This window comes from Notamacropus eugenii, chromosome 3 (assembly GCF_028372415.1).
Source record: "Notamacropus eugenii isolate mMacEug1 chromosome 3, mMacEug1.pri_v2, whole genome shotgun sequence".
Lineage (NCBI taxonomy): Eukaryota > Metazoa > Chordata > Mammalia > Diprotodontia > Macropodidae > Notamacropus > Notamacropus eugenii.
Window position 1 is genome coordinate 220,901,427 of NC_092874.1, and position 27,469 is coordinate 220,928,895.

General features: G+C 54.3%; 1 protein-coding gene across 6 annotated transcripts in view; it reads right to left on the reverse strand.

Annotated features, from left to right (window-relative positions):
* Positions 1 to 26,932, reverse strand: part of KMT2D (lysine methyltransferase 2D) — a 35,105-nt gene extending 8,173 nt beyond the window's left edge. The window contains exons 1-40 of one of the 6 annotated variants that reach the window (XM_072654562.1): positions 26,814 to 26,932; positions 22,250 to 22,335; positions 21,788 to 21,914; positions 21,339 to 21,559; positions 21,087 to 21,196; positions 20,730 to 20,892; positions 20,456 to 20,621; positions 20,241 to 20,355; positions 19,974 to 20,140; positions 19,586 to 19,734; positions 19,235 to 19,372; positions 17,856 to 18,895; positions 17,408 to 17,518; positions 16,941 to 17,051; positions 15,855 to 15,959; positions 15,049 to 15,230; positions 14,671 to 14,835; positions 14,473 to 14,582; positions 14,335 to 14,382; positions 13,458 to 13,676; positions 13,122 to 13,244; positions 12,909 to 13,013; positions 12,598 to 12,722; positions 12,344 to 12,491; positions 12,114 to 12,179; positions 11,300 to 11,410; positions 10,806 to 10,946; positions 10,621 to 10,705; positions 10,126 to 10,367; positions 9,958 to 10,031; positions 9,557 to 9,607; positions 7,509 to 9,329; positions 7,191 to 7,367; positions 6,960 to 7,096; positions 4,612 to 6,530; positions 3,777 to 3,900; positions 3,567 to 3,654; positions 3,324 to 3,390; positions 2,975 to 3,207; positions 128 to 2,869 (exon numbers count right to left, since the gene is read on the reverse strand). In XM_072654562.1, coding sequence (XP_072510663.1) covers positions 128 to 2,869; positions 2,975 to 3,207; positions 3,324 to 3,390; positions 3,567 to 3,654; positions 3,777 to 3,900; positions 4,612 to 6,530; positions 6,960 to 7,096; positions 7,191 to 7,367; positions 7,509 to 9,329; positions 9,557 to 9,607; positions 9,958 to 10,031; positions 10,126 to 10,367; positions 10,621 to 10,705; positions 10,806 to 10,946; positions 11,300 to 11,410; positions 12,114 to 12,179; positions 12,344 to 12,491; positions 12,598 to 12,722; positions 12,909 to 13,013; positions 13,122 to 13,244; positions 13,458 to 13,676; positions 14,335 to 14,382; positions 14,473 to 14,582; positions 14,671 to 14,835; positions 15,049 to 15,230; positions 15,855 to 15,959; positions 16,941 to 17,051; positions 17,408 to 17,518; positions 17,856 to 18,895; positions 19,235 to 19,372; positions 19,586 to 19,734; positions 19,974 to 20,140; positions 20,241 to 20,355; positions 20,456 to 20,621; positions 20,730 to 20,892; positions 21,087 to 21,196; positions 21,339 to 21,559; positions 21,788 to 21,914; positions 22,250 to 22,298 — 12,075 coding nt within the window. In that variant the 5' untranslated portion in view covers positions 22,299 to 22,335; positions 26,814 to 26,932. Of the gene's footprint in view, positions 1 to 127; positions 2,870 to 2,974; positions 3,208 to 3,323; positions 3,391 to 3,566; positions 3,655 to 3,776; positions 3,901 to 4,611; positions 6,531 to 6,959; positions 7,097 to 7,190; positions 7,368 to 7,508; positions 9,330 to 9,556; positions 9,608 to 9,957; positions 10,032 to 10,125; positions 10,368 to 10,620; positions 10,706 to 10,805; positions 10,947 to 11,299; positions 11,411 to 12,113; positions 12,180 to 12,343; positions 12,492 to 12,597; positions 12,723 to 12,908; positions 13,014 to 13,121; positions 13,245 to 13,445; positions 13,677 to 14,334; positions 14,383 to 14,472; positions 14,583 to 14,670; positions 14,836 to 15,048; positions 15,231 to 15,854; positions 15,960 to 16,940; positions 17,052 to 17,404; positions 17,519 to 17,855; positions 18,896 to 19,234; positions 19,373 to 19,585; positions 19,735 to 19,973; positions 20,141 to 20,240; positions 20,356 to 20,455; positions 20,622 to 20,729; positions 20,893 to 21,086; positions 21,197 to 21,338; positions 21,560 to 21,787; positions 21,915 to 22,249; positions 22,336 to 24,196; positions 24,220 to 26,813 lie in introns of those variants that run through there. The other 5 variants (XM_072654560.1, XM_072654561.1, XM_072654558.1 and 2 more) reach the window with 5 other exon arrangements.
* Between the last annotated feature and the right edge of the window lie 537 nt (positions 26,933 to 27,469).

Sequence of the window (27,469 nt, forward strand, 5' to 3'; positions counted from 1 at the left end):
CATATAGCAAAAAAAGGTCAAAAGCTATATATGGAGGCAGAGTAAGCAGAGATTAGACATGCCACTCAGCAGACACATGGTTGCCTCCAGACTAAGCAGAGGCTACCTCTATAGCCAGGGTACTTACCTCCTTGCTGACTGGAGTACCCTGCAGCTTCTGCTCCAGCCCAGCCAGCTTGCTGTCAATGTGCCCATTGATCTCTGCTCGGAGCCCCTCAGGTCCATGCCCTGTGCCAAGCTGTACATTCTTTGCCCGAAGCAGCTTCTGCAAGAGCAAGTGCCCAGCCTCTGAGCGGTTGCCTGCCAGTAAGAGGTGGTTGCTGGTGCCTGGTGTGCCCACAGGCTCCCCATTAGCCTCTCGTTTCACCACTTGTGCACCCAGGGCACAAGGCTCCTCTCGAGGTTCCTGCTTGATCATGAGTCGGGGTGGCTCAGGCATCTCCTGTCCATTCACCTGCTCCACCTCACCAGGCCTCATGTTGTTCTGCTCAGGCTTATGGGCCTCAGCCAGGTTGTCTGGGGTTTCCCAAGGTCCTTGCCCCTTGGCAAAGAAAGCATCTGGAAGCTGGGAGGCAGCCGGTGAAGGGGGTGGAATGTCCCCTGAAGGTAGCTCCAAGGAGGATTCTTGGGGCTTTGGGGTCTCAGTCTGGGTAGGGGTGAGCTGAGCTTCAGCAGGAAGCTGAGGACTAGGGGGCAGCAGTCGTGGGGAAGGTCTCTTTGGCTCTTGGGGGCTGGATGGCAGAGGAGGGGGCTGTGCAAGGCCAAGGGTTGGCCCTGATGCTATGGCTCCTTGTGGGGTAGAGAGCCGGGAAGGGCCCTGGGGTCGGGGCACCACCCCTAGCTCCTGTAGAGGCCCTGATGGAGCTCCCAGGAAGCCCCCAGATTGGGGCTGGCGACCCAGGAGGCCCTGCAAGGAGGAAGGCTGAGTCCCAGGCTCCAGATAGGGCACTGTTTGCCTCAGCACCTGGCCTTGCTGCAGCTGCCTCTGCATGAGAAGGGCCTGCAGCTGCTGTTGCTGCTGAGGGCTTAGGTGACGAAGCTGGGGGTTCTTGGCCAGGACCCCCTGAAGCTGGGCCCGCAGCTGCCCCACTGTTGGCATTCCCACATGCCCTGGCATGCCCTGCCCAGGGTGGGGGAGAGGGCCTGGCTTGGGAGGCTGTTGCCTGGGACTTCCTTTCAGGGATCGATCCAGCCCTGAGGCCCGCTCCCCTACAGAACTAAGGGGCTGGGTCAGCAAGTGGGACATGGAAGTAACTTCAGGAGGTTGCCCACCAGCCACTTGCCCATGACTTGCACTGCCTGCTGGATGGAGTAAGCTGATTTGCTGCTGCTGCTGCTGCTGTGGTGGCGGCGGTGGCTGCCCTGGGAGTCTCAGAGGTGCCTGTAACTGCAGGGAGTTCATCTGAGGAGGCTGGGGCTGGGGCTGGGGCTGGGGCTGGGGCTGGGGCTGGAGCTGGAGCTGAGGATGAGGTTGGGGTTGGGACAGGAGGAGGTGAGAGTCCCCAGGGAGGGGGGGCTTCACTTCCACTGGCTCTGGGGGCAGGTTTTCTGTTGGAGGACCCAATGCCAACTGTCCTCCTAGGTGCACCGAGGAGGTTTCAGTGCCCTCAGGTACTAGCACTGTCTCTGCCCCAGCTTGCTCCTTGCCTGGTAGGCCTGAGGGCAAACCCTGGTTCAGCAAGAGGGCTGGGCCCAAGGCTCCATGGCTGGGAAAGTGCTGGAGGGGTTTGGCAGGCAAGCTGGGACCCAGGGCCTGCTGCTGCTGCTGCTGCTGCGGCTGTGGCTGCGGCTGCTGCGGCTGCTGCTGCTGCTGGGGAAGAGAGTTGGCTGGAGGTGGCAACAATTGCTGCTGCTGCTGTGGCTGCTGGGGAGGCAATAAAGTTCTACCCTGGTTTAGGAGCCCCAGCTGCTGCTGCTGCTGCTGCTGCTGCGTGCCCATGGGTTGTGTACCCAGCTTCGGTTGCCCACTAGGAGGCATCAATCCCTGTTGGAGATGGGAGAGACCAGCCAGGGTCTGCTGCTGCTGCTGCTGCTGCTGCTGCTGCTGCTGCTGCTGAGCCATGACAAGTCGGTGGGCCATGAGGCCTTGTGCTTGCTGGGCCAGTTGAGGGGACCCTAGCATTCGGGGCTGAGCAAGGAGCACTTGTCTGTGAGGGCCTTGAGGCCCCAGACCTCCAGCGTGCACTTGCTGCTGCTGCTGCTGCAGCACTGCCACCTGGGCGGGGCCCAGCATGCCCTGGGGCCCTGGGGGTGGCTGGGGGGACAGCTGCTGGACCAAGAGGCCCTGATGGCTGCCCGGAGGCAGGAGTCCCTGCGGCTTGGGTCCCAGGCCCTGCTGCTGCTGCTGCTGCTGCTGCTGTTGCTGCTGCAGAGCCACCTGTCCCAACAGATGCTGCTGCTGCTGCTGCTGCTGCAGCTTCTGAGTCAGCTGCATTCGCTGCTGTTGCAGCTGGAGTTGCCGTTCCTGTAAGAGCCGTGCATCAGCACCCAGGCCTCGGAGAGCAAGATTCCCAGGGAAGAAGCCCGCTGAGGGACCTGCTAGGGTCCCTGCCCCAGCTGGGTGCTGCTGCTGCTGCTGCTGGCCCAGGGCTGTGTTGAGGAAGGGGCCACCAGGCTGGCCAGTCAGTGCGACCCCCCCAGGGGGCAGGCGCAGGCTGCCTGCCTGCCCACCCGGAGGTCCCTGTGGAGGCTGCAGCCCATGGCCTGGGAGCAGCTGTCCAGGGAGCTTGGCCAGCAGCCTGGGGCTCTGGGAGGGGCTCAAGGCCAGCACAGCGGAGTGCTGCTGCTGCTGTTGCTGCTGCTGCTGCTGCTGCTGCTTGTTCCGGTACTCTGCCATGAGATTTGTGTGCTCTTTCTGCTGCTTCCGAACCTAGGTGTCGTTGGAGGAAGGGAGGGAAGATGTCCTGAATGGGCGGAGGCCTCACCTCAGCCCACACCCCCACCTTCTTAACCTTTCTCTGCCAAGGGCCTCTACCTGATCCAACTGCTTCTGGATCTTGCTCTGCTGCTCTGTGACCAACTTGAGCTTTTCCGCGTCAGCCTCTGGGAACTCTCGGCCAGCTTTTTTAGCAGTGCGCTGCTTGGCACACAGAGCCTTTCGCGACTTCCGGTGCACCCCGATCTGCTCCTCCAGCACCTTGAGCTGCATCTGTAGCAGTTGCTGGGTGTGAAATAGCCATTCTTCATACTGGCGCTGGTCTGCTTCATCTGGGCCAGCAGGGAGAGTAGGAGGAGTCAAGGGGCCTGGACGCCACATGCCCCAAAGGGACATTGCACTGTCCCTTCACCCACCCCCCACCTCCTTCGGGTCACACCATACTCACTGATCACACCATGGGCAAAAGTGGGTGGGTTGGGCCGAGGCTGGGAAGGATCGCTGCTGCTCCGCTCCTGTCAGTGGAAAAGATGCTGTGGGTCACTGCTTTCTACTTCCTACGAGGTTTTTTGATCAAACCCTCCTTACTAGCTCTTACATGAGGATAGTCATGGCTGCCAAGACACATTCCCTCCCCACAACCTTTCTGTATACACATGCCACCTATCTACAACTCCACCAGCTCACTCACCTGCCCACTCCCAGCTGCTACATGATTCTGCAGGTCAGTGCTGCCAGGAGCTCCAGAGAGTCGCTGGGCCAACAGGGACACCTGCTGCCTACAACCAATCAGAGAAAAGATGGTAAAAGGTGAGAGAGAAGTTGAGTGGAGAGGACAGAGAAAGGGGAGTCAGGGGAGGGAAGGACAAATTCCATAGGCCTCTTTCAGCAGATACTTCACCTGTTCATGCCTGGTGCCACCCCGATGCTGCCCTGAGCCATCACCTTTTTGATGCCCTTCAGGGCAACCATCTTAGCCTTGGCAATGGGATCGATGATGTCTTCTGCAGCAAACTTGTCCAGATCTTTGAAGAGAGTACCAGAGGGGAAGGGAGATGTGGGAATAAGCTCTCCCTTCCCCATCTCATGCCTGCCACCCAGTCCCTGCCCTCAAACAGCCCAGAAGCAATGACTTGTGCCAAATGTCATGATTCCACTCTGGACACCTTCTGGTAGACCCCACCCACACCCCAAGCCCAGTGTTCTCTCTGCCTAATCGGTAAGGCAATGTTCCTAACAGACTGCTTATGATGTGCCAACAAAGCTTTCAGGGGCTGCCTGTTGCCTATACAGAAAAAATTCAAATGATTTGGCATTCAATGCTCTCTACTAACTGGTCCCAAATCTACTCTTCTATCATTTTTCTTCCCCTGACCAAACTTTTCACTCTGGTCAAACTAATTTACCCATCACTCCCTGAATAGTCCCCTTCCTTCCTGCTATTTTGAGCCCAGCTCAAGTCCCAACACTCATGAAGCCTCCCACAACTGCTTCCATATTCAACGTTCTCCCTCCCTTCTGAACACTGTCACACTGACAGAGCCACATATTTAGTATTCCACTCATGTTCCCTTGTACTGGGAGTATTCTCCTATGGTATCCAACCTGACTCCTCAACTACTGGGCTGACAGTGCTCACAGACAGGGGCAGACACTCAGAATGTCACATTCAGGCAGATGAAGATGACAGCAATGAGGACTGCAGACCGTCACCCCCTTCCTACAAGGACAAGTACCTGTGTCAGGGAAGAAGCTGTTGGCCAGTTGTTGCTGCATCGCCAGCTGCTGTGGCTTCATGCACATCGATGGTGGTACTGCCCCCATGGGCTTCTGGGCCAGCACTGGCTGTGGATTCTGCTGAGGCACCAAGCTTGCCTGACCTCCGCTAAGCATATGCCCCTGGTTGGGCACCATGGCCATGGGAGGGACCAGGCGCTGCTGCAGAGTATGGGATGGTTGCTGAGTGGACATCATTGCCTGGGTGGATACAAGGCCAGGCTGCCGGGCCCCAAGACCTAGTGCCAGCTGTTGTGGGGTAACAGCCAGGCCAGGGGATGGACCTTCTTGGGCCAGAGGCATGGACTGGGCAGTGCCTGAGGTGGCCAGCAAAAGGTGCTGTGGCTGCTGCTGTGGTGGTGGAGGGGGTGGGGGTGGGGGTGGGGGTGGGGGCGGTGGTGGTGGCGGTGGTGGGGGTGGTGGGGGTGGTGGCGGCTGTTGTAGCTGGGCAGAAAGCTGTTGCTTCTTTTGAAGCTCTTTCTTCTCGTGCTCTAGGAGGTCCTCAATGAGCAGAGGCAGCTCACTGGCCACCAAGGAGCTCTCCATCTTGTCCAGCTCATCTCCGGATGGTGGATGCCCACCAGGAAGGGTCAGGGTCCCACTCTCCAGGTCAAACTTCTCCAGCAAGGATGCTCCCCCTGGGCCACTCAGTGGGCTCGGGGTCAGGAGCTGGGGTGGGGCTCCTGCTGTGCTTCCAAAGGGATTCTTCTCAGTGGTGTGCACGTTGTTAGGAAAGGAACCCATACTCAGCCTGCCATCTCGTGATCCCAGCAAGTTCTGCCCAGGTTTCAGCCCCAGCCCCAGAGTGCCAGGAGGTACTGGGTCTGCCTTGGGGGTGGCCACGGTGAACTGGCAAGGAGAGGCCTGGTGTCCACCCTCCTCTAATTTAGGCTTTACTTCAGTGGCCCCAGGAGTGAGATGGGAATCAGGTCCTTCAGTGGTAGGGGGTGGGCGCTCCTCAGGGCCAGGCAGGCTGGGTTCTGTGCCTCTCAGGAGTGCCTCACGTTCAGCCTTCTCGTTGGCAGATTCAACCAGTCGCAAGTGTTCATTAAATATATCCTTCTTGTCACCAGTGTCCAGCTCAGGGTCTGTGTACGCTAAGAGGTCAAATTCATCCCCATTCAGCAAGTCGTCCAGATGTGGGTCATTGGTCTCCAAGTTCCCCAGGGTACCTAGCTCATCATCACCTTTGGCCACGTCTACCCCAAGCCCCAGGTGGGCCAGCTCCTCGTCATCTTCTAGGGCCTTATGGGCATCAAAGTCATCATCCAACTCAGGCTCCTCACAGGGCAGTTTTCCAGATTCCAGGACCAGGGGTGGACGTCCTGCCTCAGTGCTGGAGGGAGATCGGCCAACCAGCTCCAAACTAGCAGGAAGGCTAGGACCCTTGGCATGGGGGAGGGGATGGAGGTTGTTATTCAGTTCAGATGGTGGAGGAGCTGAGGGTTTCTGCTGGGGCAGGGTGGACACTGCCACAGGCCGAAGACTATCCGGAGCCAGGCGATGCGAGTCCTCAGCCACTGAGAAGAAGCGGGGTCTCTGAGGGGGGGCCTGAAGATGGTAAGGGGCACCACCAGGCCCTGGCCCCTTCTGCACATTGTGACGAAGCTCGATGAATTGAGCAGGACCTGCTGGACCAGGAAGAGGCTCCCCTGGGCCAGGTGGTCGGTTGGAAAGCCCGCTCAGAGGAGGGCCTAGGATTGTCCGGCCAAGTTCAGGCCCAGGGGGTTGAGGGAACCTTGCAGGCATGGAAAGCCGCATGGAAGCCACAGAGGCCTGCTGGTGCTGCTGCTGCCAGAGCTGCTGTTGCTGTTGAGGGGGCAGAGGTCCAGAGAATGGCCCCCGTGGGAAGAAGGCTTGGGTGCCCCCAACCAGTTGCCTGAAATTATATACAACAGAATCAGGGAGACAAGGTAAGGCAGGAAAGAGCCAAGAAGGGGTCAGAACAGAGGGTTGGAGGAGGAAAGGAAGACAGGAGGAGAAACCTGGGGCAAAATGGCCTAGGTAACCCTGATTACCAAAAACTGACTTTAGAGAACATGTTAAAATTTACAAAGGGTTCTACACATGTGGACCTAATCTGATCATTTCCACAGCTCTATAAAATAGAGAATATGGGCATTTTTATCCCTACTTTAAATTAGGAAGCTGAGGTTCAGGAATCACACAGATAATGTGTCTTAAGGTAGGATTCGAACCCAGGGCTCTCCTGATTTCTAATCCAGTGCTCTTTCCAGCAGGTGGGATCCGAAGTTAGAATTCAAAACCTACCCCCAGCCTGTATTCATGGTGGCCCTTGGTGACTCACCGGCCATTCATGTCAATGGAAGAAGGGGTAGGGGGTGGTGGTGGCCGAGAGAGTCTCTCCTCTGCAGGGAAGGGGCCAGGTCCCAGAACTGAGCCACTTAGTTTGCTAGGAGGCAATCCTGTAAGGCCACTTTTCTCCTGGGCAGCCGGAAGGAAAACAGGCATGTAAGGAGCATAAGAAAGCCAATGCTCAGTCTGCCATGATCTACTGCCCCCCTGCCAATCCACCTACCTGTGCCCCAGGGTAGGACGTGGGGCCTCGATTCAGCTGCTCAAAAGCAGGGTTGTTAGACTCAGCCCCCCAGTTTCCTGGCCCCACAGCACTTGTGGCTGCTGCTGTTTCCTTCTCCTGCCGAAGGGTATTACGCTGAATCTGCTGTCGGATCAACAGCTCTCGCAAACGCTGGCGCTGGGGAGGGATACAGGGAAGATAGGGAGGGAAAGGTCCATCACTCCTATCAGGACAGGACTGGCAAGAACCTGTAAGACTCAGAAAGCTGGCTCTTCAGAAAAAGAGGTAGACCCATCCCTGCACTGCAAACTCTCTCACCTGACGCTGCTTCTCCAACTCTGTCTGGCTCAGATTGGCCATGCTGGGGTCCTGTGGACCAGGTAGCTCAGGACCCACCAGGGAGCTGGCCATCCCAGACACTGGGTCTTCTCGCTTATCAGCCGGGGAAGTGATGCTCCCCCGCTGTGGGGCACCATGGGGCAGGTAAGCAAGAGGACCATCTGGGGCAGGCTGTGGTAAGACCGAGGGTGGCCGCAGTGGAGACAGCCCGAAGCCCTCCCCTGGGGGCCCCGTGCCTGGCCCCAGGGGGCTGCCTCCCGGGTGGAAACTGCCTGCGGCTGCAGTGTAGTTTGTGCTTTGGGGCTTGCCCACAGTGGGTCCTGGCCCATAATGGCTGTTGATCCCATGGGGTGGAGGGAGACTGGGCTGAGGGGCAGGGGGCTTCAGGGGTGGCTCTCCGACTGCCTGGGGGAAAGTGAAGCGCATGGGGGAAGGATTGCCTGCAAACACATTTGCCCCAGGAGAGCGAACAAAAGATGGAGGCTGCCCACTAGAGCTCTTAGCAAGATGGTCATTAGATTGCCCAGAGGGCAGAGCTGCTGGAAAGCCCCCTACCCCTAGTGGAGTATGGGCCAGGGGCCCAGCCTTGAAGGCAACTTCAGGAGGCTGGGACCGGGGTGGCTTGTGTAATGGGGCAAAAGGGTCCCGGGACTGGGGCCGTGAGGGTGGACGAGAGTAGGGGTCAGGTGACTGGAAACAAGGGGTGACTGGTGACTGGCAGAAGGCTTCGGTGGACAGCGGGCGGGGTGTCAGGGGTGACTGGGAGCTAGACTGAGACTGGGGACTGGCAGGTACTCGAGTGAAAGGGTCAGAGGGCAAGGAGCGAGGGGGAAGGGTACAGCAACTCTCAGGGGGTGGAGGTTGAGGCCGGGGTGTCAGGGGGGGCTGTGAGTAGGTCTCAGGATAGGAGCCAGAAGGAGCTGAGCGATACAGGTCTGCATGGCTAGGGGGTGAGGGGGCCACAGCATGGGCAGAGGGAGGCTCCTGGGGCCTCAGGCCTATGCCCGGGCTCTGCGGCTCTACCTGAGATGCCCGAGGGGTCAGAGGGGCTTTGAAGACATCTGGTGCCTTTAGTTCCAGGCTGCTTAAGTGGGGCCCAGAGGAAGGTGAGTCTCCAAAACCAAGGCTGGGGGGGCCATAGCTGGGAGAAGCTGCCCCCAGCTCTTCCTTTTTTACTTCTAGGGCCTTCCGAGGTTCTCCAAAAGGTGGAGGGGACAACAGTTGCTCAGAAGCCTTGGCCCCACCCACCCCTGGACTCTCTGGAACTGCCAAGTTGTCTAGTGAGGGGCAGCGGGGTTTGAGAAAAGGATCAGGTGTGGACGGCTGGTGCCTTGGGGTGCCAGGGGGAGTGGATTGGAACTCTCCCGGCTGGCCAGCCCCAGGCCGAGGGGCAGCACTCAGCATCTGAGGCTTCGCAGGGGCCACTGCTGGTCCAGGATATGGGGGATAGGCTGGTGGTGCTGTGGGGAAGCGAGACTCCAGAGTATAGGTGGGGGCCAGTCCAAAAGGGTCCTGCAAAGGCACTTGGGCGGGCACCTGGGGTGGGAGCTTGAGGAAGAGATCACCAGGCGAGTCAGGGCCAGGCACTGTGCCTGTTGGCGGCTTCAGGAACCCGTCCGAGGAGGTAGACAAGCCAGCTGGGGTAGGGGGACTGCCAATGAAGACAGTCGGAGCAGAAGCTGGAGGGGGACTGCCCAGCATCCCTGGCTGAGGGGGAATGCGTAGGTGCAGGGTGGGCCGATCGGTTTTGCGGGCTATGTCGCCCACCTTGGTCTGCTTACTGATCTGGCTCTCCGCCTGCTGTAGTGGTATAAGAAGAGAGGAAGGGTGAGATTGGAGGATGGAGGTGGGAGAATGGCCTACAAGGGCCCTGGAGTGTCCATCTGTTCCAAGGATGCCACTGTGCAGTTAGGGATGTGTGATGCCATGGAAGAGACCCCCCCCCCCCCCTCCTCCAATAAATTCTAAGGCTCTCATCGGGCCCCAGGCTTTTTCCTCAACTCCCCAAGTTCCAGGCTCTCACTCACCTTCTGCACCTTGTTGATGCGGTGAGCCGCCCGGTTATCTTTGGCCTTTTGCTGAAGGATAATCAGGTCCAGAGCTTAGTCATTTGCTCTGATCCTCAAACCCACCCTCACCTGGAAGCCTATTCCCTGGGTGAATGGAATGGAGGTGGGGTGGAGAGACCACCAGCTCCAAGTGAACTCCCTTCTTTCCCCAAGGCCCTGGATCCCCTCCTCCAGGTGGAGTTCCCCTGGGACCCTGGATCCTCTCCTCTAAGTGGAGCCCCTCTGCGATCTAGATCCCTCTAGGTGGAGTTCCCTGGGACCCTGGATCCCATCATCCAAGTGGAGTTCCCCTGGGACCCTGGATCCCTACAGGTGGAACTCCCTGGGACCCTGGCCTCCTTTCCTTTTCTCATCCTCACCAGGTAGGGGGCTTTGTCCGTTGCCGGGACTTTTCTCCACAGCTTCATGATCTGTTTGCAGCGACTGGCCCAATCTGTAGGCCAAAGGGTCAGAGGTCAAAGAGGATGGGACAGAGGTGACACTGCCCCATTCCAGACCTCAGCTGCCCTTTCCATGCTGGCACATACCTGGATAATCCTGCTTGAGGTTGGGAAAATTAATATTGGCGTAGAGCACAGGCGAGATTGTGGAAAGCTGGCCCAGCTCCTCATCCTTTTCCCAGCGCTGGAGGCTCCGCTGGTTGTAGGAGAGCCCATCGCCTTCACCCTCCGTGGTTGGAGTTGTGGGTGTGGAGGGTGTGGTGCCCCCTGAGCCCGTCCAGGGACTGTCAGGCTCACCAGGCTCTGGGCTGAAGAAGCCCCCGCGCTCCCTGGGGCGCAGGGGCAAAAGGTCACAGCGGGCCAATGGTTAAAAGCCTAGGTCCCTTCTCCCACCCCGTGACAGGTTCTCATCCATGGAGGGAAACAAAGAGGGCAGGGACGCAGGAGTCAACAGAGGGAGATAAGGTAGTGGCCAGGTCATAACTTGGAAAAACCAAGTTTGTGTGTCTATACAAGTGGTGGGGAGGAAGGGAGAGAAAAGGAACCACAGGGATAACAGCAATGAAGGGTATAGATACCTACCTACTATCAAGGAAAGGAGACTGGCAAAGGCCCGGGTAGGAGTCCATTGGGCTGCTGGTAGGGAGGTTGCCCAAAGGAAGCCCACCTGCAGAGAAGGTAGATAGTGGTCACAGGCACTGCCAGCACAAAGAAGAGTGCTGGGTTTCTCTACCCACAACCTATAGCCCCACCCTTGATCTTATCACCTTGTAGGAATGGCCTCTGCTGCATTGGGGTATGACTGCCATCCAGGTTAGGAGTCCCACAGCCAATCTGCTGCTCTCGCTCTGAGCCTAGGACATCCTTGAAAAGCTGCTGAAGGTCCTTTGATTCCATCTTGGGCAGCTCTGTGTGGGAAAGAGAAGAGGACTGGTAAGCATGGCTGAAAAACAGAACCAGGGAGTAGCAAGTACCACTGTGAAGGCTGGCTGGTAGCCTGGCATGGCAACAAGCCAAGCAAGAAAAGCAAGGCCATAGATAATAATGACAACTGATATTTATTTAATCCAGATTATCAATTCCAATCTGCCTCAGCCCTTTCTCCTTTGAAGGAACCTTCACCAACTGGATGCTCTATTAGGACAAATGCTCTCCCTCACCCTTCCCTGACAAGCTACACCTTACATATATGGGGAATACTCATTCCTTTTTAAACATCTCAGAACAAACCCCTGAGGAAGGATCTTCCTAGAGCACCAACCTTCTGTGGGGATCTTGTCCAAGTCAGAGCTGAGCATTCCCTCGCCTGGGGTTCCCGGTTTCTCTGGGTCACTGGGTACAGGAGATGTCTTGATGCCTCCATCTTCTGGGCCTATGGGAGCAAAATTACTGTGTTAGGGCTAGAGGGCCTTGAGACAACTTTGCAGTCCCTGACTCCCACCCATCCTATCTCCAACTTCTCAAGAATAAATGAGGCTGAAAAGTACAAAGCCATTCTTACCCTCTTGAGGCCCCCCACAACATCCCACAACAAGCCTAAGCTAAGTATATGCCCAAGTAGGTCAAAGCCAGAGAGAAAAGTTCCAGAGAGATGAAAAATATTTATAGCAGCACTTTCTGAAGTGGGTATCCACTGATTGAAAAGTGGCTAAACAAATAGTGGGACATGAATATTACAGGAGTAATTTTTTTTGCTGTAAGAAATGACAAATGGGAAGAATTCAGAGAAACCCAGGAAAATTTCTCGTATGAAATGATACATACTGATATATGCTTGAAGTAAGCATAGTCAGGAGAGCAATTTAATTTATACCATGACCACAATAACAAAGAAAGACAAAGAAAGCTTCAGAATGGTGAAAGCAGAGATTGTGTGGATTGAGTTACGTATCATCAATCATGTCCCCTGTGTTGATTTGTTCTAAGTGGTAAGTGGTGAGGGGTGAGGGGTGGAGAGGCAGGGTAGGAGGCATTGAGAGTGATATTGAAAAAAAACAAAAAGAAAGAAAAGAAATGAATAAAACATTTTAAAAAGGGGAAAAAAAAATTTGGTTGCTCATCCCAAGGTCCCTTACCTGGAGTCTCTGAATTGCGCTCAGGGCCTCTGGACTCTTCATCTGCAACATCTGGTCCATCCTCCCCTATGAGAAGCAGCCATCATTCTCATCAGAGATACCCTCTTCCCTACTAGTGCCTATGCTGGGAACCCAATGCCATGGTTAAATGCCCAAGCCTGCTGCACTCCATCCTCCATTGCTTGCCCAACTGCTACAATAACCAACATCCTCCTTTCAGATCCGCTGACCTTTCTGAGTGGCAGAAGCCTCTTTTCTATCAGGACCTGGGTCCCCCTTGCCCCTGGGGGTGCCTGGGGCAAAGCCTGGTCGTCCATCCCCAGACACCAGCAATGCCTTTCGACTAAGGTCCAACAGTGCTTTCCCAAAGAAGGCTTCCTACATGGTAGGAGAGACAGAAGGATGCAAAGGACAAAAAGTTATTGTTCTCTGCCAGAACCTTTGGTCCAACGTTCCCTTCTCCACCTTCTGTCCTAGCTCCCACCTGCAGGTAGGCAGGGAACATGTCCTCCAGCTTGCTCTTTTTTCGACCCCTACGCTTCTTCTTCTCATCGCCTTCAGCTGGGCTCTGCTCCACTGCACCCTCTGTAGGTGGGTCAACTGTCACAACTAGAAGACAAGAGCCAAGGTTCTTTCCTCCCTGGGAAGCTGTGCTCTCCCCTCTACTTCCCCTCCATCCTGTCCAATTCACCACTCTGCCCCATGCACCTCTGGCCTATTTACATCCCTTCTTGACCACCACCCCACTGCCTACCCTGCAGTCTCTACTGACCCTAGTGTACCAAGACAACTCACCCTCATCGGGCTGGCCCTCCCCACTCAACACCTCCACCAACACAGCGGGCCCTTTCTTCAGACGAGCATGAGATTTGCGCTGCCGAACCATGAAGCCCCCAATGCCTAGAAAGAGGTATGACCAGGATAAGAAGTGGCTAGGAGGGCGAGGTGCAATTCTTCAGTCCCCTCTTACCTCACCTCCACTTCCACCCTCGTCCGCTGGAGACTTACCAGGCCTATAGGGTTTTCGCTTGCGTTTTTTGCCCTCATCAGTCTCTTCTTTGCCAGGCTCCCCATCAGGGCTGGCAGGGGCCTCCAGCTTGATCTCACACTCCATGTGCTCTACACCGACCCCTGCCAGCAAGAGTAAGGGGGCAAGGTCAGGTATGTGGGTGGGAGGGCACAGTACTCCCCCAAAACTCACCTCCCTCAAACCCACAGTCCTAGAGCAGAGCCAGGAGTCTCCCCAGAGACATCCAGACAAGGCAAGAGGCTCCAGTGTGCTACTGGGACAGATCCACATTCAACTACTCCACTTCTAGCCCAAACTCTGACCCTCAGCCAAACCTTCGCCCTTGAGCAACTCGTCAGCATCCAGGTCCCCATCTTTCTTGTCATCAGGGCCACCGGGGTCCGAGGGCTCCGGCCCCTCTAGCCCGCCCTCACCCAGGCCGAGCCGCCCACGCCTCTGACGCCGCTTGTGGAGGGGGGACATGGACAGATTTCGAAGTACAGCCATGCCGGTCTCCGTCAGCCATACTCCCTCAAATCGGAAATATTGGGGCTCTGTGAGGGAAGGGAGGGAGATGGTGACTCTGGGGCAAAGGAGCTAGGAGAGTCATGGTTCCCAGGCAGACCAACAGAAGCTAGTCCAGTTTGGGAACAGATGGAAGAATGGATGGAGGGAGAAACAAACTAAACTGAAGCCCCCAGGACTGCGACATTCTTGAGGAAAGCGAGTCCCAAGGCATACTTCCATCTGTTCCCAAGCACCAACAAAGACCTGGCCCTTTATGATTAAATCAAGGGTAAATTCAAAGAAGAATTTCTCTGGCACTGGAGCAAACTTTTGATTTCATTATAATTAACCCTGGGCACATTTACCTTGTTCTCCAGGTGTCCAGTGACGTTCCCTACTCAATCAATGCCAGCAACAAATGCCCCAGATGACAAACAACAGCACCCTTGTTCTAAGCTGACTACCTGAACGGTGTTCTCTGGTGAGATTATCCATAGGGACAGTAAAATGGCAAAAAGCATTAAACTAGCAATCAGGGCTTGATTAGGCCTTTGGTCCCAGCTCTGCCACTAACTAACTGAGTGATCTGGGACAAGTATCTTCACCTCTCTAGGCCTTGGTTTCCTCATCTGTAAAATGAGGGAATTGGCCGAGATGACCTCTAAGGTCCCTTCCAGATCTAATATTCTATGATTCACAACTTACCTGGCTCCTTCACCTTCACAGGCACGAGCTCTGGTGGCGCAACGGGCACTGGATGGTGAGAAGCAGAAAAAGAATGAGGGACCTGTTCTCCAAGTGGCCCCCAAGCCCTTTTCCCCATAGCTCCTGTTCCTAACTCACCCACAGGCTTCACCACATAGGGCTGACAGGAGACACAATCAAAGCCTTCATCCGCTGCTTGTTCCACCTCCTCCTCGGTGAACAGGCTCTCACAGCCAGCATGCATCCACCTGACATTAGGGGAGGAGAGAGAGGCAGAGGCATGAAGCCAACCCAGGGAATGGCCAGGGAAGGAAAGGGAGGAGGAGGTCCTCTCACCGGTCACAATGTCGGCATTGGATTAACAAATCTTCTTCTACATAAGGAGCACGACACGCTGGACAGGTCACCAGGCTGGCACAGGGCCCACAGTGGGTATAGCTGTTCTGCCACTCGCAGTGGAAGCCTGGTGAAACGGCCCCACACTGCATGCAACTCACACACCTGGCAGGGGAAATGGATGCTCAGCACCAGCCTGTCAGATCTTGGCATCCCTCTACCAAGCCCTGGGCACCAAACTCAGCCTTCATTCGGTCATCTCAACCCTCAATAACCCACCATGACCATCTAAGGGCCTACCGCCCTTGGTCATGTCAATCCCCTTCCCAACAGGCCAATTCCCTCCGCCCCCTCCCAACTGCTCCCACTCTCAATTACCATTTGCATTTCCAGCCACCTTTGGGCACTGTAAGCAGTGGGGGATCTAGACAGTAGGTGTGGTAGCTGATGTCACAGTCATCACAGAGCAAAAGGCGAGATGGGTCAGATGCCTGGCCACACACCTCGCATACAATGCATTCCACACACCTCCAACCCTTCAGCAGCATCACCTTGGTAATCTAGAGGGTGGAAAATGACCTTCTCAGGAAGGAGTATGGAAGATCACTACCCCATGGAGACTGAGATCAGGTCCACCACCACAAGCTCGAGCCCACCAGACCAGCATCCACAGCCTATGAATGAAGTTCTCTTCACATATTGGTGCATCAACTTTAGGGAGTGGTGCTTAAACTCTCAGTGGTGAATCTCCATGGAAGATGGATTTAAAGCTGATTTAAAGACCTCTAAGACAATATTCCACAACCACCAACCTCATCTAGGACAATGAGGAACTTAACAAATACCTGAATGATTGCTTGCAAAACTTTAGTTAAGATCAAAGATTCTCATGCTTTTTAAAATCTATAAACTGAAAACCACATAACACCTCCTCCCTGAGTCCTGCTCTCCCAATCTTTGCTTCCCTCTTTCTCCCTATCTTTCAACAGTTCCTACCCTGTGAAGCCAACAAGATTGGGGTAGAAGATGTAAACTCCACCGAAGAGAATTTAGCTATTTTACTAGCCTGAAGTGCAGTTTAAAAGACTCCACCCAACATTACCCCTGAGTGAGACAAGTTAGGTGAGCCTCCATCCCTCAATTTTTGTCCCCGTTGTCCTCTCTGCTTGGGGCCCTGGACTCACCTTGCTGTTGACACAGTAAGGATGGTAGCACTGTGAACATTGAGAGCAGGCCAGGAGGTGGCCCTCTGCCCCTCGACCAAAGCTACCACACACTACACACATGTCCTAGAAGAAGACACAGACAGATGAGCAGAACCTCTAGCCACACGCCAGCTCTGTTCATTCCATTCCATACCATACTACTACAGAAGAATGAGGTGTTCCTCCTGAGACACCAAGCTGAGAAGTAGTGGCGTGAGTATCAGTAACTGGGATACCATGACACAGGCAAATCACTTTACCTCTGCACCTTACTGGGATCTAAGGAACTTCAGAGATCATCGATCAGGGGTTCTTAACCTGGGATCCATGAACTTGGTTTTTTAACACTGAGATAGCTGTATTTCCGTATAACTGATTTCCCTTACAAGCCTATATATCTGGTTTTACATATTTAAAAGCATGATTCTGAGATGGAGTCTCTGGTCCACTAAAACAGTAATAACCTCTCCTCCTCTGGTGTTAGCTCCCTCATTTCAGAAGAAACTGAAGGCCAGAAAAAAAGTGTCAAAGGTCATCCAGAAGCAAAGCAAGGGTTCCAAATCCAGTTTCCTCCTTTATAAAATGAGGGCATCAGACTGACCTTCCTGACCTTCAGGATCTTTTCCTATCATTTATGTGGTTTGGTGGGGATCTGTTCTCATTTTCCAGAAACCATGTTTCATCCCAGACTCATCTTCTTCTCCTTTCCTCCTTTTAATCCCTGGCCCTCTTTCCCTTCTTTCCCCAATGGGCCTCCCTTCTCCATCTGTTTAAGTGGCTGGAATATTTAGAACCTGCTACCAGACAGCAGGGGTCTCAAACAGAAGCTCACATTGGGGAATCATGTTGGGAGTGCACTCCAAAACAATCGTCTCTTCCTCACCATTCAGACTCAAGTGTAACCACTGAGGCTGTGACTCGAGTTGCCTCTCTGTTTCCCGCTGGACTAGAATGCCTCCCTGGGGCAGGCCCTGGGTCTTAATATCTTTCCCGCTGACCCCCAAATATTTCTATGGTCCCATGTACCACTGCTGACAATTGGCCTATCTATACAAAGTCCAGTACCTGCATTAGGACGAATTTGTCGGTGTTGGAGAAGAGAACCACGGTATTCTGCATGGTGTCATCATCTTCCTCCTCCTCCTCCTTACTGGGAGAGCTATCAATGTCCGCAACCTAGAGGCCAAAGGGAGGCAAAAAGGGTGAGCCAAACTAAGCCCTTCCCAACCAATTTTTCTCCTCCCTGGCGTGATGGGGAGTGAAGTTTGGGTCACTGCATAAGGGACAGGCCAGAAGCTGGGATCAAGAAGGCTGTCTCTCAACTCTGAACAACAAAGAATTTTGTTCAGAGGCCACTGGGATTGGCCCCCTTAAAAGCCAAGTGGCCTAAGAGAAAGGGAGGATAGAATGATGGAAGGCAGGTAGCCTTGTTGCCTCTAAATCTGGGAAAAGGAAATGGCTGTATGGAAGGTGAGGAATCTAGGAATGGGTATAGTCAGGGTGGCGGCCAGAAAGAGACCGCTCCTTACTACCAGAGTCTCCACAGAGGAAGTGGTTGACTTCAGCCGGGCACGTCCTCTCCCCCTTCCTCCATGGGCACCCCCCCGAGGTCGACGTCTTCCTGGGAAGCTACTGCTACGGCCCTGGGCAAGAGAAGGAATGGGCAACATGGGTAGTTCAGGAGAGTTCAGGGGCTTGTGCCCTGGACCCAAGGGTTGGCAGGGAAAGGTTATTAGAGCACTGCTATGAACGAGAGGAGAGAGGGCAACAGGGACAGCTAGGGTCCTGGTGGCCTAACCAGGGGAAAGAGTGAATTGATTCTAAAAACCCCACCCTGGGAAGGAAAGGGTAGCACCAAGCTTCCCTCTAACCTTTCCCAGGTTTGGCATCTGAGAGGCTAATTCTATCTAAGAGCAGCTCTAAGCTGTAGCCAGGAGCCTCCGGTAGGGAAGGTAGCTGCCCTGATCCCACTTCTCTCACCTGTTTGATACGGGAGCGGGCAGGAGAATTTCTTCGTCTCCCCTTATCGCCCTCAGTCTTGCCGCCAGCTCCAGTCACTCCAGAATCACAAAGTAAGGAGTCATCAGTCTCGGGCAGTGAATCGGTACAGAGCCGAAGGGAGCCCTCATCCCGTGTGGGGCTGACGTCAGTGGACACACCTAGCTCCATGGAGAGTGAGCCACCCCCCTCAGGGTCTGGGGAGCCCAGCAGAGGCTCAGAGCCTGGGAAGCTGGCACTGGCATCACCTTGGCTCAGGTTGGAGATCTCATTGACAATGTCAGACTTGATGAGAGTGGGAGGGGTATGCACTGGTGGGGCAACTGGCTCCTCAGGCTCTTCACAAGGTGAGCTCTGCCCAACCTGTTTGCCATCAGAACCATAGACCTCCATAGGGGTCACAGGGGCCAACTCCTCAGGGTCAAGGAGCAAGGGGGAGCCTTTAGGATCACTACCTGAACTGCCAGAAGTCTGTCCACTCTCTGGCTCTGGACCAGTAGCCTCCGTCTCATCGAGACAGACTGTGTCCTCACCCAGGCTAGAAAAGACATCCAGGGCTGGAGCAGGGCTCGGGGCAGGACAGGAGAGGTCTCCTGTAGGACAGGCTGGGGGACTGATCCCACTAGGCTCCAGAGCTGGGCACTCTGGTTCTGTCTCCATCTCTTGGGACTCAGATTCATCTAGGACTTCTGGTGCCTTCTCCAGGAAGCCCAGGGGAGAAGGGGCTAATGGCAGAGGGGAGCACTGTGGAGGAGGGGGCTCAAGAGGAATGGGAGAATTCAGTTCTCCCAGTTCTTCAGGGGAGGCTGGAGAAGGGGTCAAGTCAATGGGAGCTATGGGCTCTGGTTCAAAGCAGCTGGCTTCTGGAGGGGGGCTGATGGGTGTGTCTAAGATAGGGACCTCTGGAGGGGTTCCTGGCTCACTGTCCCCTTTGGCATCAGAGAGCTCCTCTTGCTCCCCCAAGGGAGACAAGGATGGTGGGGCTACAGCAGTGGCAGGAGAGAGTGGAGGCGGGGGAGGATCTGGAGAGAAAAAAAGTAAAGCAAGATCTTAGAGATGCAGGATCCCCATCGACAAGAATAGTAAAGAGTTTCACACTATGCTTTGAGGTTTCCAAACCATTTTCTTGACAACAAGCCTGTAAAGTAGCTAGCAAACTATTACTGGCCTCATTTTGACAGATGATGAAGCTCAGGTAAAGAGAAATCCAGTGGCTTGCCCAAAGTCACAGAGTTAGTGACTGTTAAGAGGCAGAATTTAAACCCAGGCTTTCTATCTCTGTCCTACTCTCACTTTACCATTACCACAATGTCTTGAGACAGACCATATCCAGGAAAAAGGATGCCTCCCCACTTCCTTACCTGTTGATGGTAGCTGAGGTGACAAGAGTGGCTCCTCAGGTAGGAACAGGGGCTCCAGTGGCATCTCCTCATCAAGGGGGGCAACCTCAGGTGGAGATGGGACCTCAGATGGGGACTCAATTTGGGTCTCTGCTTGCCCTGCAGACATAAGAGGTCAAATTTCTATCTAGCTATGGCTTCAGATATCATCCACAGGAGGTCCAAGACAGGGGCAACCCAACCCCTACTCCAGTATAATGGGTATCGAGAAAGTCTTAGTGCAGCCATTGGCTGTTAAGACTTTAATAGCTGACAACTACTCTAGTTAAGCTTTAATTATCAAATTCTGTTGATGTGGTGGACCTCACTTACCTAGTGGTTTGGCTTCACACTGCAGTGGCCCTGGTTCCTCAGACTTTGTGCAGGCTTCCTCCTCCCCTCCTTCCAGCTGTTCCTGGCATGCATTATCAAGATCATCAGGTGTACCAATGGGGACAATGCCAGGCTCTGGTGGTGGATATCTGCAAAAGGAACAGAGAAACAGGCACTATAACCCTTTATAGGGCTCCTTCCCTTGCCCAGCTGCCAACTCTTTGTGGACATCAAGGTATCTTATGAGCATGTTACATGGATATGAGTGGCACTGTCTAACCCAGGGCACCATAAATATGCTTCCCAAATTCCACTACATCTGGGGAGGCTCTGGACAATATTAGCATTCCCCTTCCCCCACTCTCCAAAGACCCTCTCTCCCACTTACTTGTTACAGACAGGGGGGTTCTGCTCGGTATCAGGGCTGCCCATCCTCCCGCCCTGGGTGTTCTGCTGCCCCTGGCACCGCTCACACAGTGAGTAATTCTCATACCACTGGCAGCTGGGATCCAGCTCTGCTGGGCACGCCCCACAGGCTCGGCACACCCGGCACGTCTGTAGGGAGACAGAGAGTATCTTGGGCATCAAGTCAGAGAGGAGAGGTAAGAGAGGGTGCCCAAGCAAAGAAAACCCTGTCTGCCTCAGGGACACGCACCTTGCATTTCCACGAATCAGGGGGTAGGCTCTGAATGGCTGGCTTTAGGCAGAAGGTGTGGTAGCCCTTATCACATGCCTCGCAGACTAGCATCATGGAGTCCTCCCCGGGCTGCCTGCAGGGTAAAGGGCACAATACAGGTTCTTCCCCAGTTCCCTTTCCAGCTTTACCTGCCCTCCTCCCCATCTCCCAGCCTCTTCCTAACCCATACCCACCTGCAGGTTTGGCACACTTTGCAATCTGGGCACTGCCAACCAGCACGTTTTCGTGCAGTCAGGGCAGTGTCCAGACAGGCCCCATGATAGTGTTGCCCACAGCTTGTACAGAAGAGCAGGTCTCGAAGCTCACCCAGCCCATCGCACACCACACAATGGGCATCATCTAGTGAGGAGGAAAAGTAAAGAGGCAAAGTCAAAAGTTAAAAAGTCGTAGCATTCAAGTACCCAGAAGCACCCAAGTCCCAAATGTTTCCCCTTCCCAGACGCTCACCCAGATGTTCAGCCTCCTCGCCATGCTCCAGACACAACAGCTGCAAAGTCTTCATAGACTGGAAGGAACCGCTGGCAGCAGCACAGGGGAAGTGGTAGAGCCGTGGGCATCCAGGCGATCGGCAGGGGATGGAGGCTCCCAGCCTGGAGCAGTGGGAACAGCGCTGCCAAGGGAGAGACTCAGCCTCAGAGTTGGATGGGCCAAACCTATGACTCCCCTCAGAACTAGTCCCCAGTCCCACATTGACCCACATCCCCCCATCCTCACCAAGTCTGCCAGCTCTGCCTGAGTGTTCAGATTAAAAACAAGGAAGCTGAATCACTCTCACCCTCTACTACCTTGTCCTCCTTGCCCTACCTGAGAGATCCCTGAGAAGATAGCCTTGTCCACTCCATGCAGCTCCAGTCCATCTTGTCCCTGGACTCCCACTGACCATGCTGCACACCAATGGTGAGCCCAGCAGGGTCCTATTAAAAGGATAGAGGAGCAAGGGGAAATAATTAGCAGTAAGAATTCATATCTCTCCAGATTATCTCCTGACTCTCCTTTTACTCCCCAAATTCCTCCTTTTCCATTACTGCCCTCCCCTCAACTTTCTCCCATTCTTACCACCAGGCTTTCCCAGATGGGCAGGTGTCACACCCTCAGGGAAGCCAATCTGGGACAGATCATCGCTGGGTGGTACTGCCTCTCCAGGTCCAGGCCCCCCAGGTGGCATTGTTGGACCCAGGGGCCAGTCTGGTGGAAGTTCAAAGCACCGCAGCTCCCGCTGCCCGTGGAGACTCCATTCCCCACAGTTACAGAAGGCACAGCGCCGAAGTGGGCCCTTGCTGCAGGCACACAATCATTAACACCCACACTAGGCACTCCTGTTGACCCCAGTGGCAACACTCCCACCCCTCCTAAAAACACTCCTATCTTCTAGGCCCTCCCCATATTCCTCTGAAACCCAGGGACTCCAAATCCCTACCACAAACTTAAAAAAATAAACAAAAACCTACAACAGAGCCCCTTACTACCTCTAAGTCTCTATCCCTTATTTCCCATAGGCCAGTTACCTGCAGTCCTGGGGAGGGTCCTGGGGCTTGGGACTCCCTGGGTTGTGGACAGAGGCATCCCCCAAAGGTGGGTTGGGGGGGTCTGGCTCAATGGGGCCTGACTCTTCAGAGGTTTCAGGCCCATCAGCTAGAATAACAGAGGATAGATTTCAGGCACTGTCTAACATTTTGTTCAAACCAGGTTGCCCCCCTGACTCCACAAAATCATGGACAGAACCTCCAGTCTATCCTTACATCAAGAAAGTCCTTTGTACTGAAAGGAGAAAGGCCTAGGAAGGGCAGCCAGAGTCCTAGGAATAAAAGGTACCATGATGCTACCCTAAAGTCTACTACTGCCCCAAAGCATATGCACAGGCCTTGTCATGTAGCTGTGCTCCCTATAAACAGGCACGACTCTATGTCCCTGAGCCAGGAATAAGTTTTCAAGATACCACCCACGTACCTTAAACTTCCTATGCTCACCTGCCGGCTCTGAATCTTTATCTTCACCAGAGGGCTTCGGGTCATCCATTCCTCTCTCCGACTGGACAGTGCCCTCCCGGGGAGACCTGGCAGCACAAATATAAAAGCCCAAGATGCTACCCTTTGACACACCAGCACTCCTTTCATAGTATTACAGAAGGAGGGACAGCTGTGTACCTAGGCACTGTAAGTACTTATCCATACCCAAGAGTTCTGATTCCTCCTGCTAAAACAGGTCTCCATTCCCTTCACCCCTTGAGACCTGCCCACAAAAGGGTACTTCAGTCAGAAGAGCTCCAATCGGAAGTACATCAAACCCCAAATGTGCTTCCCCTTCCATTCCTTGTCTTTTGGCAAAGGTTTTTGTACCCTGCTCAAACAGCCTCAAACAGAATCAGCTTGAAGCCATATAGGAGTTTCATTTCAGCCACCATAAGAAAGCTCAGCAGAGCCAGGCTTCAACCTCCTCCCTCCCTGACACTGTCTCCCCAACACACAGCTTCTTAGAGGGGAAAGCTCAATTGGAAGGGAACAAGCACCCATCCACCTCTTCTCTGAGGACACATAGCCCAAACTGGGCTTCACCAAGGCAGAGTCTGGGGCCTTCCTTGATAAGGAAGAGAAGACAGGAGGGATTCATCAGTGCCATAGCCCAGCCAAGGACTGGTCCCACAACAGATCCCCAGATTTAAACTGGGGCTTCATTCTGAAGGGAGTTCCCCACTACTGGCTCCCTGCCAGAGAAGCTGACCCTAATTCCTGTCCCCCACCTCCCCTCCTATCCAAATGAACCAGCATAGTCCCCTCCTCCTTGCCCCACCAGGGGTCTCACCAAGCCGGGAGCCCCCAGGCTGTTGCCCCTAGCAACGACAACAGCCCTTCCTTCTTAGATGCCCCCAGAAGCAACAGAAAAGGGCCCTGAGAACTACTGAGCATGTGTAACCAGGCCCACCGCCAGGCATGCTGGGAGTTGTGGTCCTTGGAAGCACATTGCCCCAACAGGAGTTCTAAAGCAAAGGACTGAGTAGTTTCCTTCCCCTTCAGCTAAGTGGGGTTTCCACATACTCAATGGGGAGAGGCAGGGGGAGGAGAAAAATGAATAAAGGTGGCACACACTTCAATGCAGGCCTGACTGTTTCAGGACCTGCACTACCTTAAAACAGAAATACACTGCCCCTCCAAATGAGAGGAAGAAATCAAGAGAGGGATCTGTCCAATTCTTCTATACACTAAGCACTTTGCCCACTAGAAAGCACTGTATAAGGGTATAGGTAGTTTATATACCATGGGGTTTGCTCCTGACTCTCAAACAGAGTCTGTTCTATGTGTAGGATGTGGGGAAAGGAGGTTAGGGAAGGGGAGAAACATGGGAAAGAGCAGATGTTTGTAATTCTTAGTGCTAAGATTTGGAGATTGAGTGAATAATCAGTCTAGATAAAAATTTGAAAACTGCTCCAAAAGAATGAAGTCCTCACTTTTACAGTAGATCTAAACTTGCTCAGCCATGTCTCACCCTTCCCATACCTCTAAACAGAAAAAGAGACCTCAGGACAGTCATCCCCCCCATTCCCCATCCAAAGGCAGATAATTCATCTGGATCTTTTCAAGTGATGCTGGAACAAAGGAAATAACAGGATTCCTCCAAAAGTTCTTAGCATCAGAGAATAACCCAAAGACCTCAGTCTCTTCCCTAGGGCCCATGCCTCCAGAATCATGAGGCTGGAGTCTCACTCCTGAGGCACTTCTCAGAAAAAAAAAACAACTTTCAATCTCTATCTTCCAAATGGTGCATCATTCCACATCCCACACCCCTTCCAGAAAGCAGTTTTCAGGAGAAGACACCCAACCTTCAATCACAAGAGTATCTCTCTTCTCCAACTTCTCAATTCACCTAAATCTGTGACTGAAAAGGACAGGACAGAACAGTCACTTAATCATCCTATCTACCTGTCAGCTCCACGGAAAACATCCACAGGCTACCTTTGCGGCGAGGAGTTGTAGAAACTGAGACTGTTCCAGAAGAATGAGAGCACCTCCTGCCCCTTGTTCCCATTTGATCATTCAAGCCTGAATCATATCTAGGAAGTCTGAGAGACTCTCAGAATGTCCTAAACAGAGGCGACAACGTTCTGTTACCTCCTGTCCTCCCAACCAGGAACTCCCGACCCCACTGACTCTCACCCCAAGCTGAGGTCAAAGGAATCACAACAGCAAGGCTGGAGGGGGCCGAAAACTGTGATAATGCTGTGAAGTGGGAGGAGAACCATCTTATACAAGGCCAGAGGAACAAATTCCTCTGTCCTCCCCCGAGGACAGCCCTCTGAAGCTGAATAGCCTGGCACTATTAGGGAAGAAATGGCCACCCACCCCACTGAGACAGGGTAGGTGACATCAGCAATTCCCCAAGCTATATCCTTACATCCCCTAAAAAGCCTCAGAACCTTCAGCCCCTACCTCCCCAACTCTACTCTGCAGAGATTAGAGAGCAGTGCCTGGTCTGGGCTAGCAGCAAACCTCTTCTCCACACATTTCTCCTCTCTTGTTCAGTTCCAGGTATATATTCATAGGCAACAGTCATAGTTCTCAAGTTTCTAAAACCCACTCCCTAATTCTAAACACTGAAGACTGGGTTTCCCACCCCAACACTCTCCTTTGCCTGTCAGCAATCAAGACCCCTTTCCAGTTCAATCCTTTCCCACAAGAGAAAGATCTCCCAGATTACTATAAAAATATTATCTGGCAGGATTTAGGCAAGGGAGAGTAAGGAGAAGATCTAGGAGGGCCCCAGGAAGTGAGCAGAGAGAGACTAGGTGGTTTGGCTTACTTTCCCAAACAAAATGTCCTAAGGAAGAAAGGAGAAGGGACTATTTTATTTCAGTTCCATTCCCCCTCCCCACCCCTACCCTTAACCGCCCCCCCCCCATGCCAACTGCTCAAGCCTCCTTTTCCCAGAAAAGCGGGAAACAGGGGCCTAGGGGCGTGAAGGGCCTAACCAAGGCTTCTGAGTGAACAGCTAGTTCTGCTGAAGGACTCAGGACTTCCTCGTTCCCAGTCTGAAGATCAGACCACACCTCTCTTCACCGTTATTGTGGAGAAAGCCCCCCCAGAAAGGACCCTAAAAATAGAAAGCTGTCCCTATGGACTGCCAGGTTTGTCCCCAGTCTAATCTGGGGTCAGCCACACCTAACCAGAGTGGTACTGGGGGGTGGGGAAGAGTGAGAGTTTAGAGAGTAGGGGACTCTTATCAATGAATAGGGCTGGGGCCTCCAAAGAAGAAATGGAAACAAGGACAGATGCCACCTCATTTTACACCCCTACCAATGCCATCTCTCACTACAGGGTTAACACCAAGAAATATTTCAAGGACAGAGCCCATACTTCCCTAGTTTCTAGGCTGGGCCTAGGGAAACCTGGCGTGGGATGGGGATGGGGGAGTGGGAAGTGGAGACTCCAGTCAAATCCTTTCTGCACAGCATGACAGGTGGGGGGACTAAGAAAGGCACCTGTCCCACTACAAAGCCAGGAGAAGTGAGTATAATACTATATCCTGAACAAATGTCCAGAACGCTGGGTATACAGAGGCCCTCTAGCAGAGTCAGCATTGATCTGGCCACTTCCCCTCTAAGGAAGGCAAGGCCACCCTATTTGCCCAGCCGGGGCAAATCAGAGGACCAGGTTAAGTCCCCACTTGGGAAAGGGTTGGAGAGGTGTGGGAGGGGCCAAAAAGGGCAGGCGGGAATAGCCAGGGGCTCATGGGCAGCAGACCCTCCAGGCCAGACACTGAGAAAGCCACAAACAAAAGCCATTTTTTCCGGCCCACATTCGCAGGAAACAAATCTCTCCAGCCTCCTCTATAATCCTCTGGAGATTACGTCCATCCCCAAGAGAGGGAAGGCAACAGGACTGCGACAGCATTAGGCCTCTGGGTGGTCACTTTGCTTTACTGGGTAGGGGTTATTTTTTTTTATTTTTATTTTTATTTTTGGTTATGCATCAGGGCCATCTCTGCTTCCTTCTAGACCTTGCCACCCCCTCCATCATACAAGTCCGACTTACAGGAACTCCTCTTATTGCACGCACAGGAAGGGGGAATGGAGGTGAAGGCGGGAGGGGTCCCCTAGTCTATGGCGCCGGCTAAAAGTGTGCGAGGGGTTGGGGGGCTTAAGGTCAAACCAAGTGGTAAGAGTTCTCCCTAGTTCCCACCTCCCCAAGACACGAGAAGCCTCAACAAGGCGGGAGAGGAAGCAGCCCCAGGGGCGTGTGCAGACTGCTGGGACAACTCCAGCCAGTCCCCATAGCCGATCATCCTCCCAGCACACACAAATAAAAACACACCTGGGCTGCGGGGAGACTTGAGCCATTTTCCCCGGTTCTCAGGCACACCCCGACACACCAGGCCGCAAGGCAAGCCTCACTCCGGGCTCTGGCTTCTGGACGGACGCTGCCAGGAAAGCCCTCCCCCGAGCTCTGACACCCTCGTTCCCCGACTAGAAGCTGGTCCCTGCGAGGGGACGTGATCTGGCTGCACCCGTAAGTGGGCCTGGGCAGCGCGGACTTCACTCACCTCTTCACAGGGCGATCCAGAAATCTTCACCCGAGAACATGGCCACAGCTCCGGCCGCTCCCCGACCTCCACCCGCCAGGACGATCACAACCGCCCCCCACACGGGGGGGGCCAAAGAGGGGCCAAGAACGGTAAATCCAGGTCGGAGCGGCCCCCACACACACACTCACACTTCAAAAAAATTTAAAGTGGCTGAAAACACCGGGGCGGTGGGGGGGGTTGGTTCTCTGCCCTCGGTCCCAGCAGCTTAGGTTTCCCAAGCAAAGCCCCGGGGCGGCGAATCCGGAGCCGACACAAAGGGAGCACCGGTGGCTTTGATCTTCGGCCGAACGGTCTTCACATCCGAGGGGCCGGTCCGCCTCCCGGCCCCGGGCCCGCCGGGCGCCCCCCCACCCCCACCCCCGATGCCCAGCGCCCGGTTCCCGGTGGAAGGCTGAAATGCTCCCGATGGAACGCTGCAGGTTCTCCTTCGCCAGCCCGGATGGAACGCGGAGCCTCTTCCCCAGCTGGCCCGGATGGAACGCTGAGACTTCGGGTGGAACGTTGAGGCTCTCCCCGCCTTGGGCCCCCTGAGGCCGTGCTAGCTCAGCTACATTGAAGCGAAGCCGGCAGGGCCTCAGGAGTGAAACTGACACACACGCTCGGGCCCCGCTGCC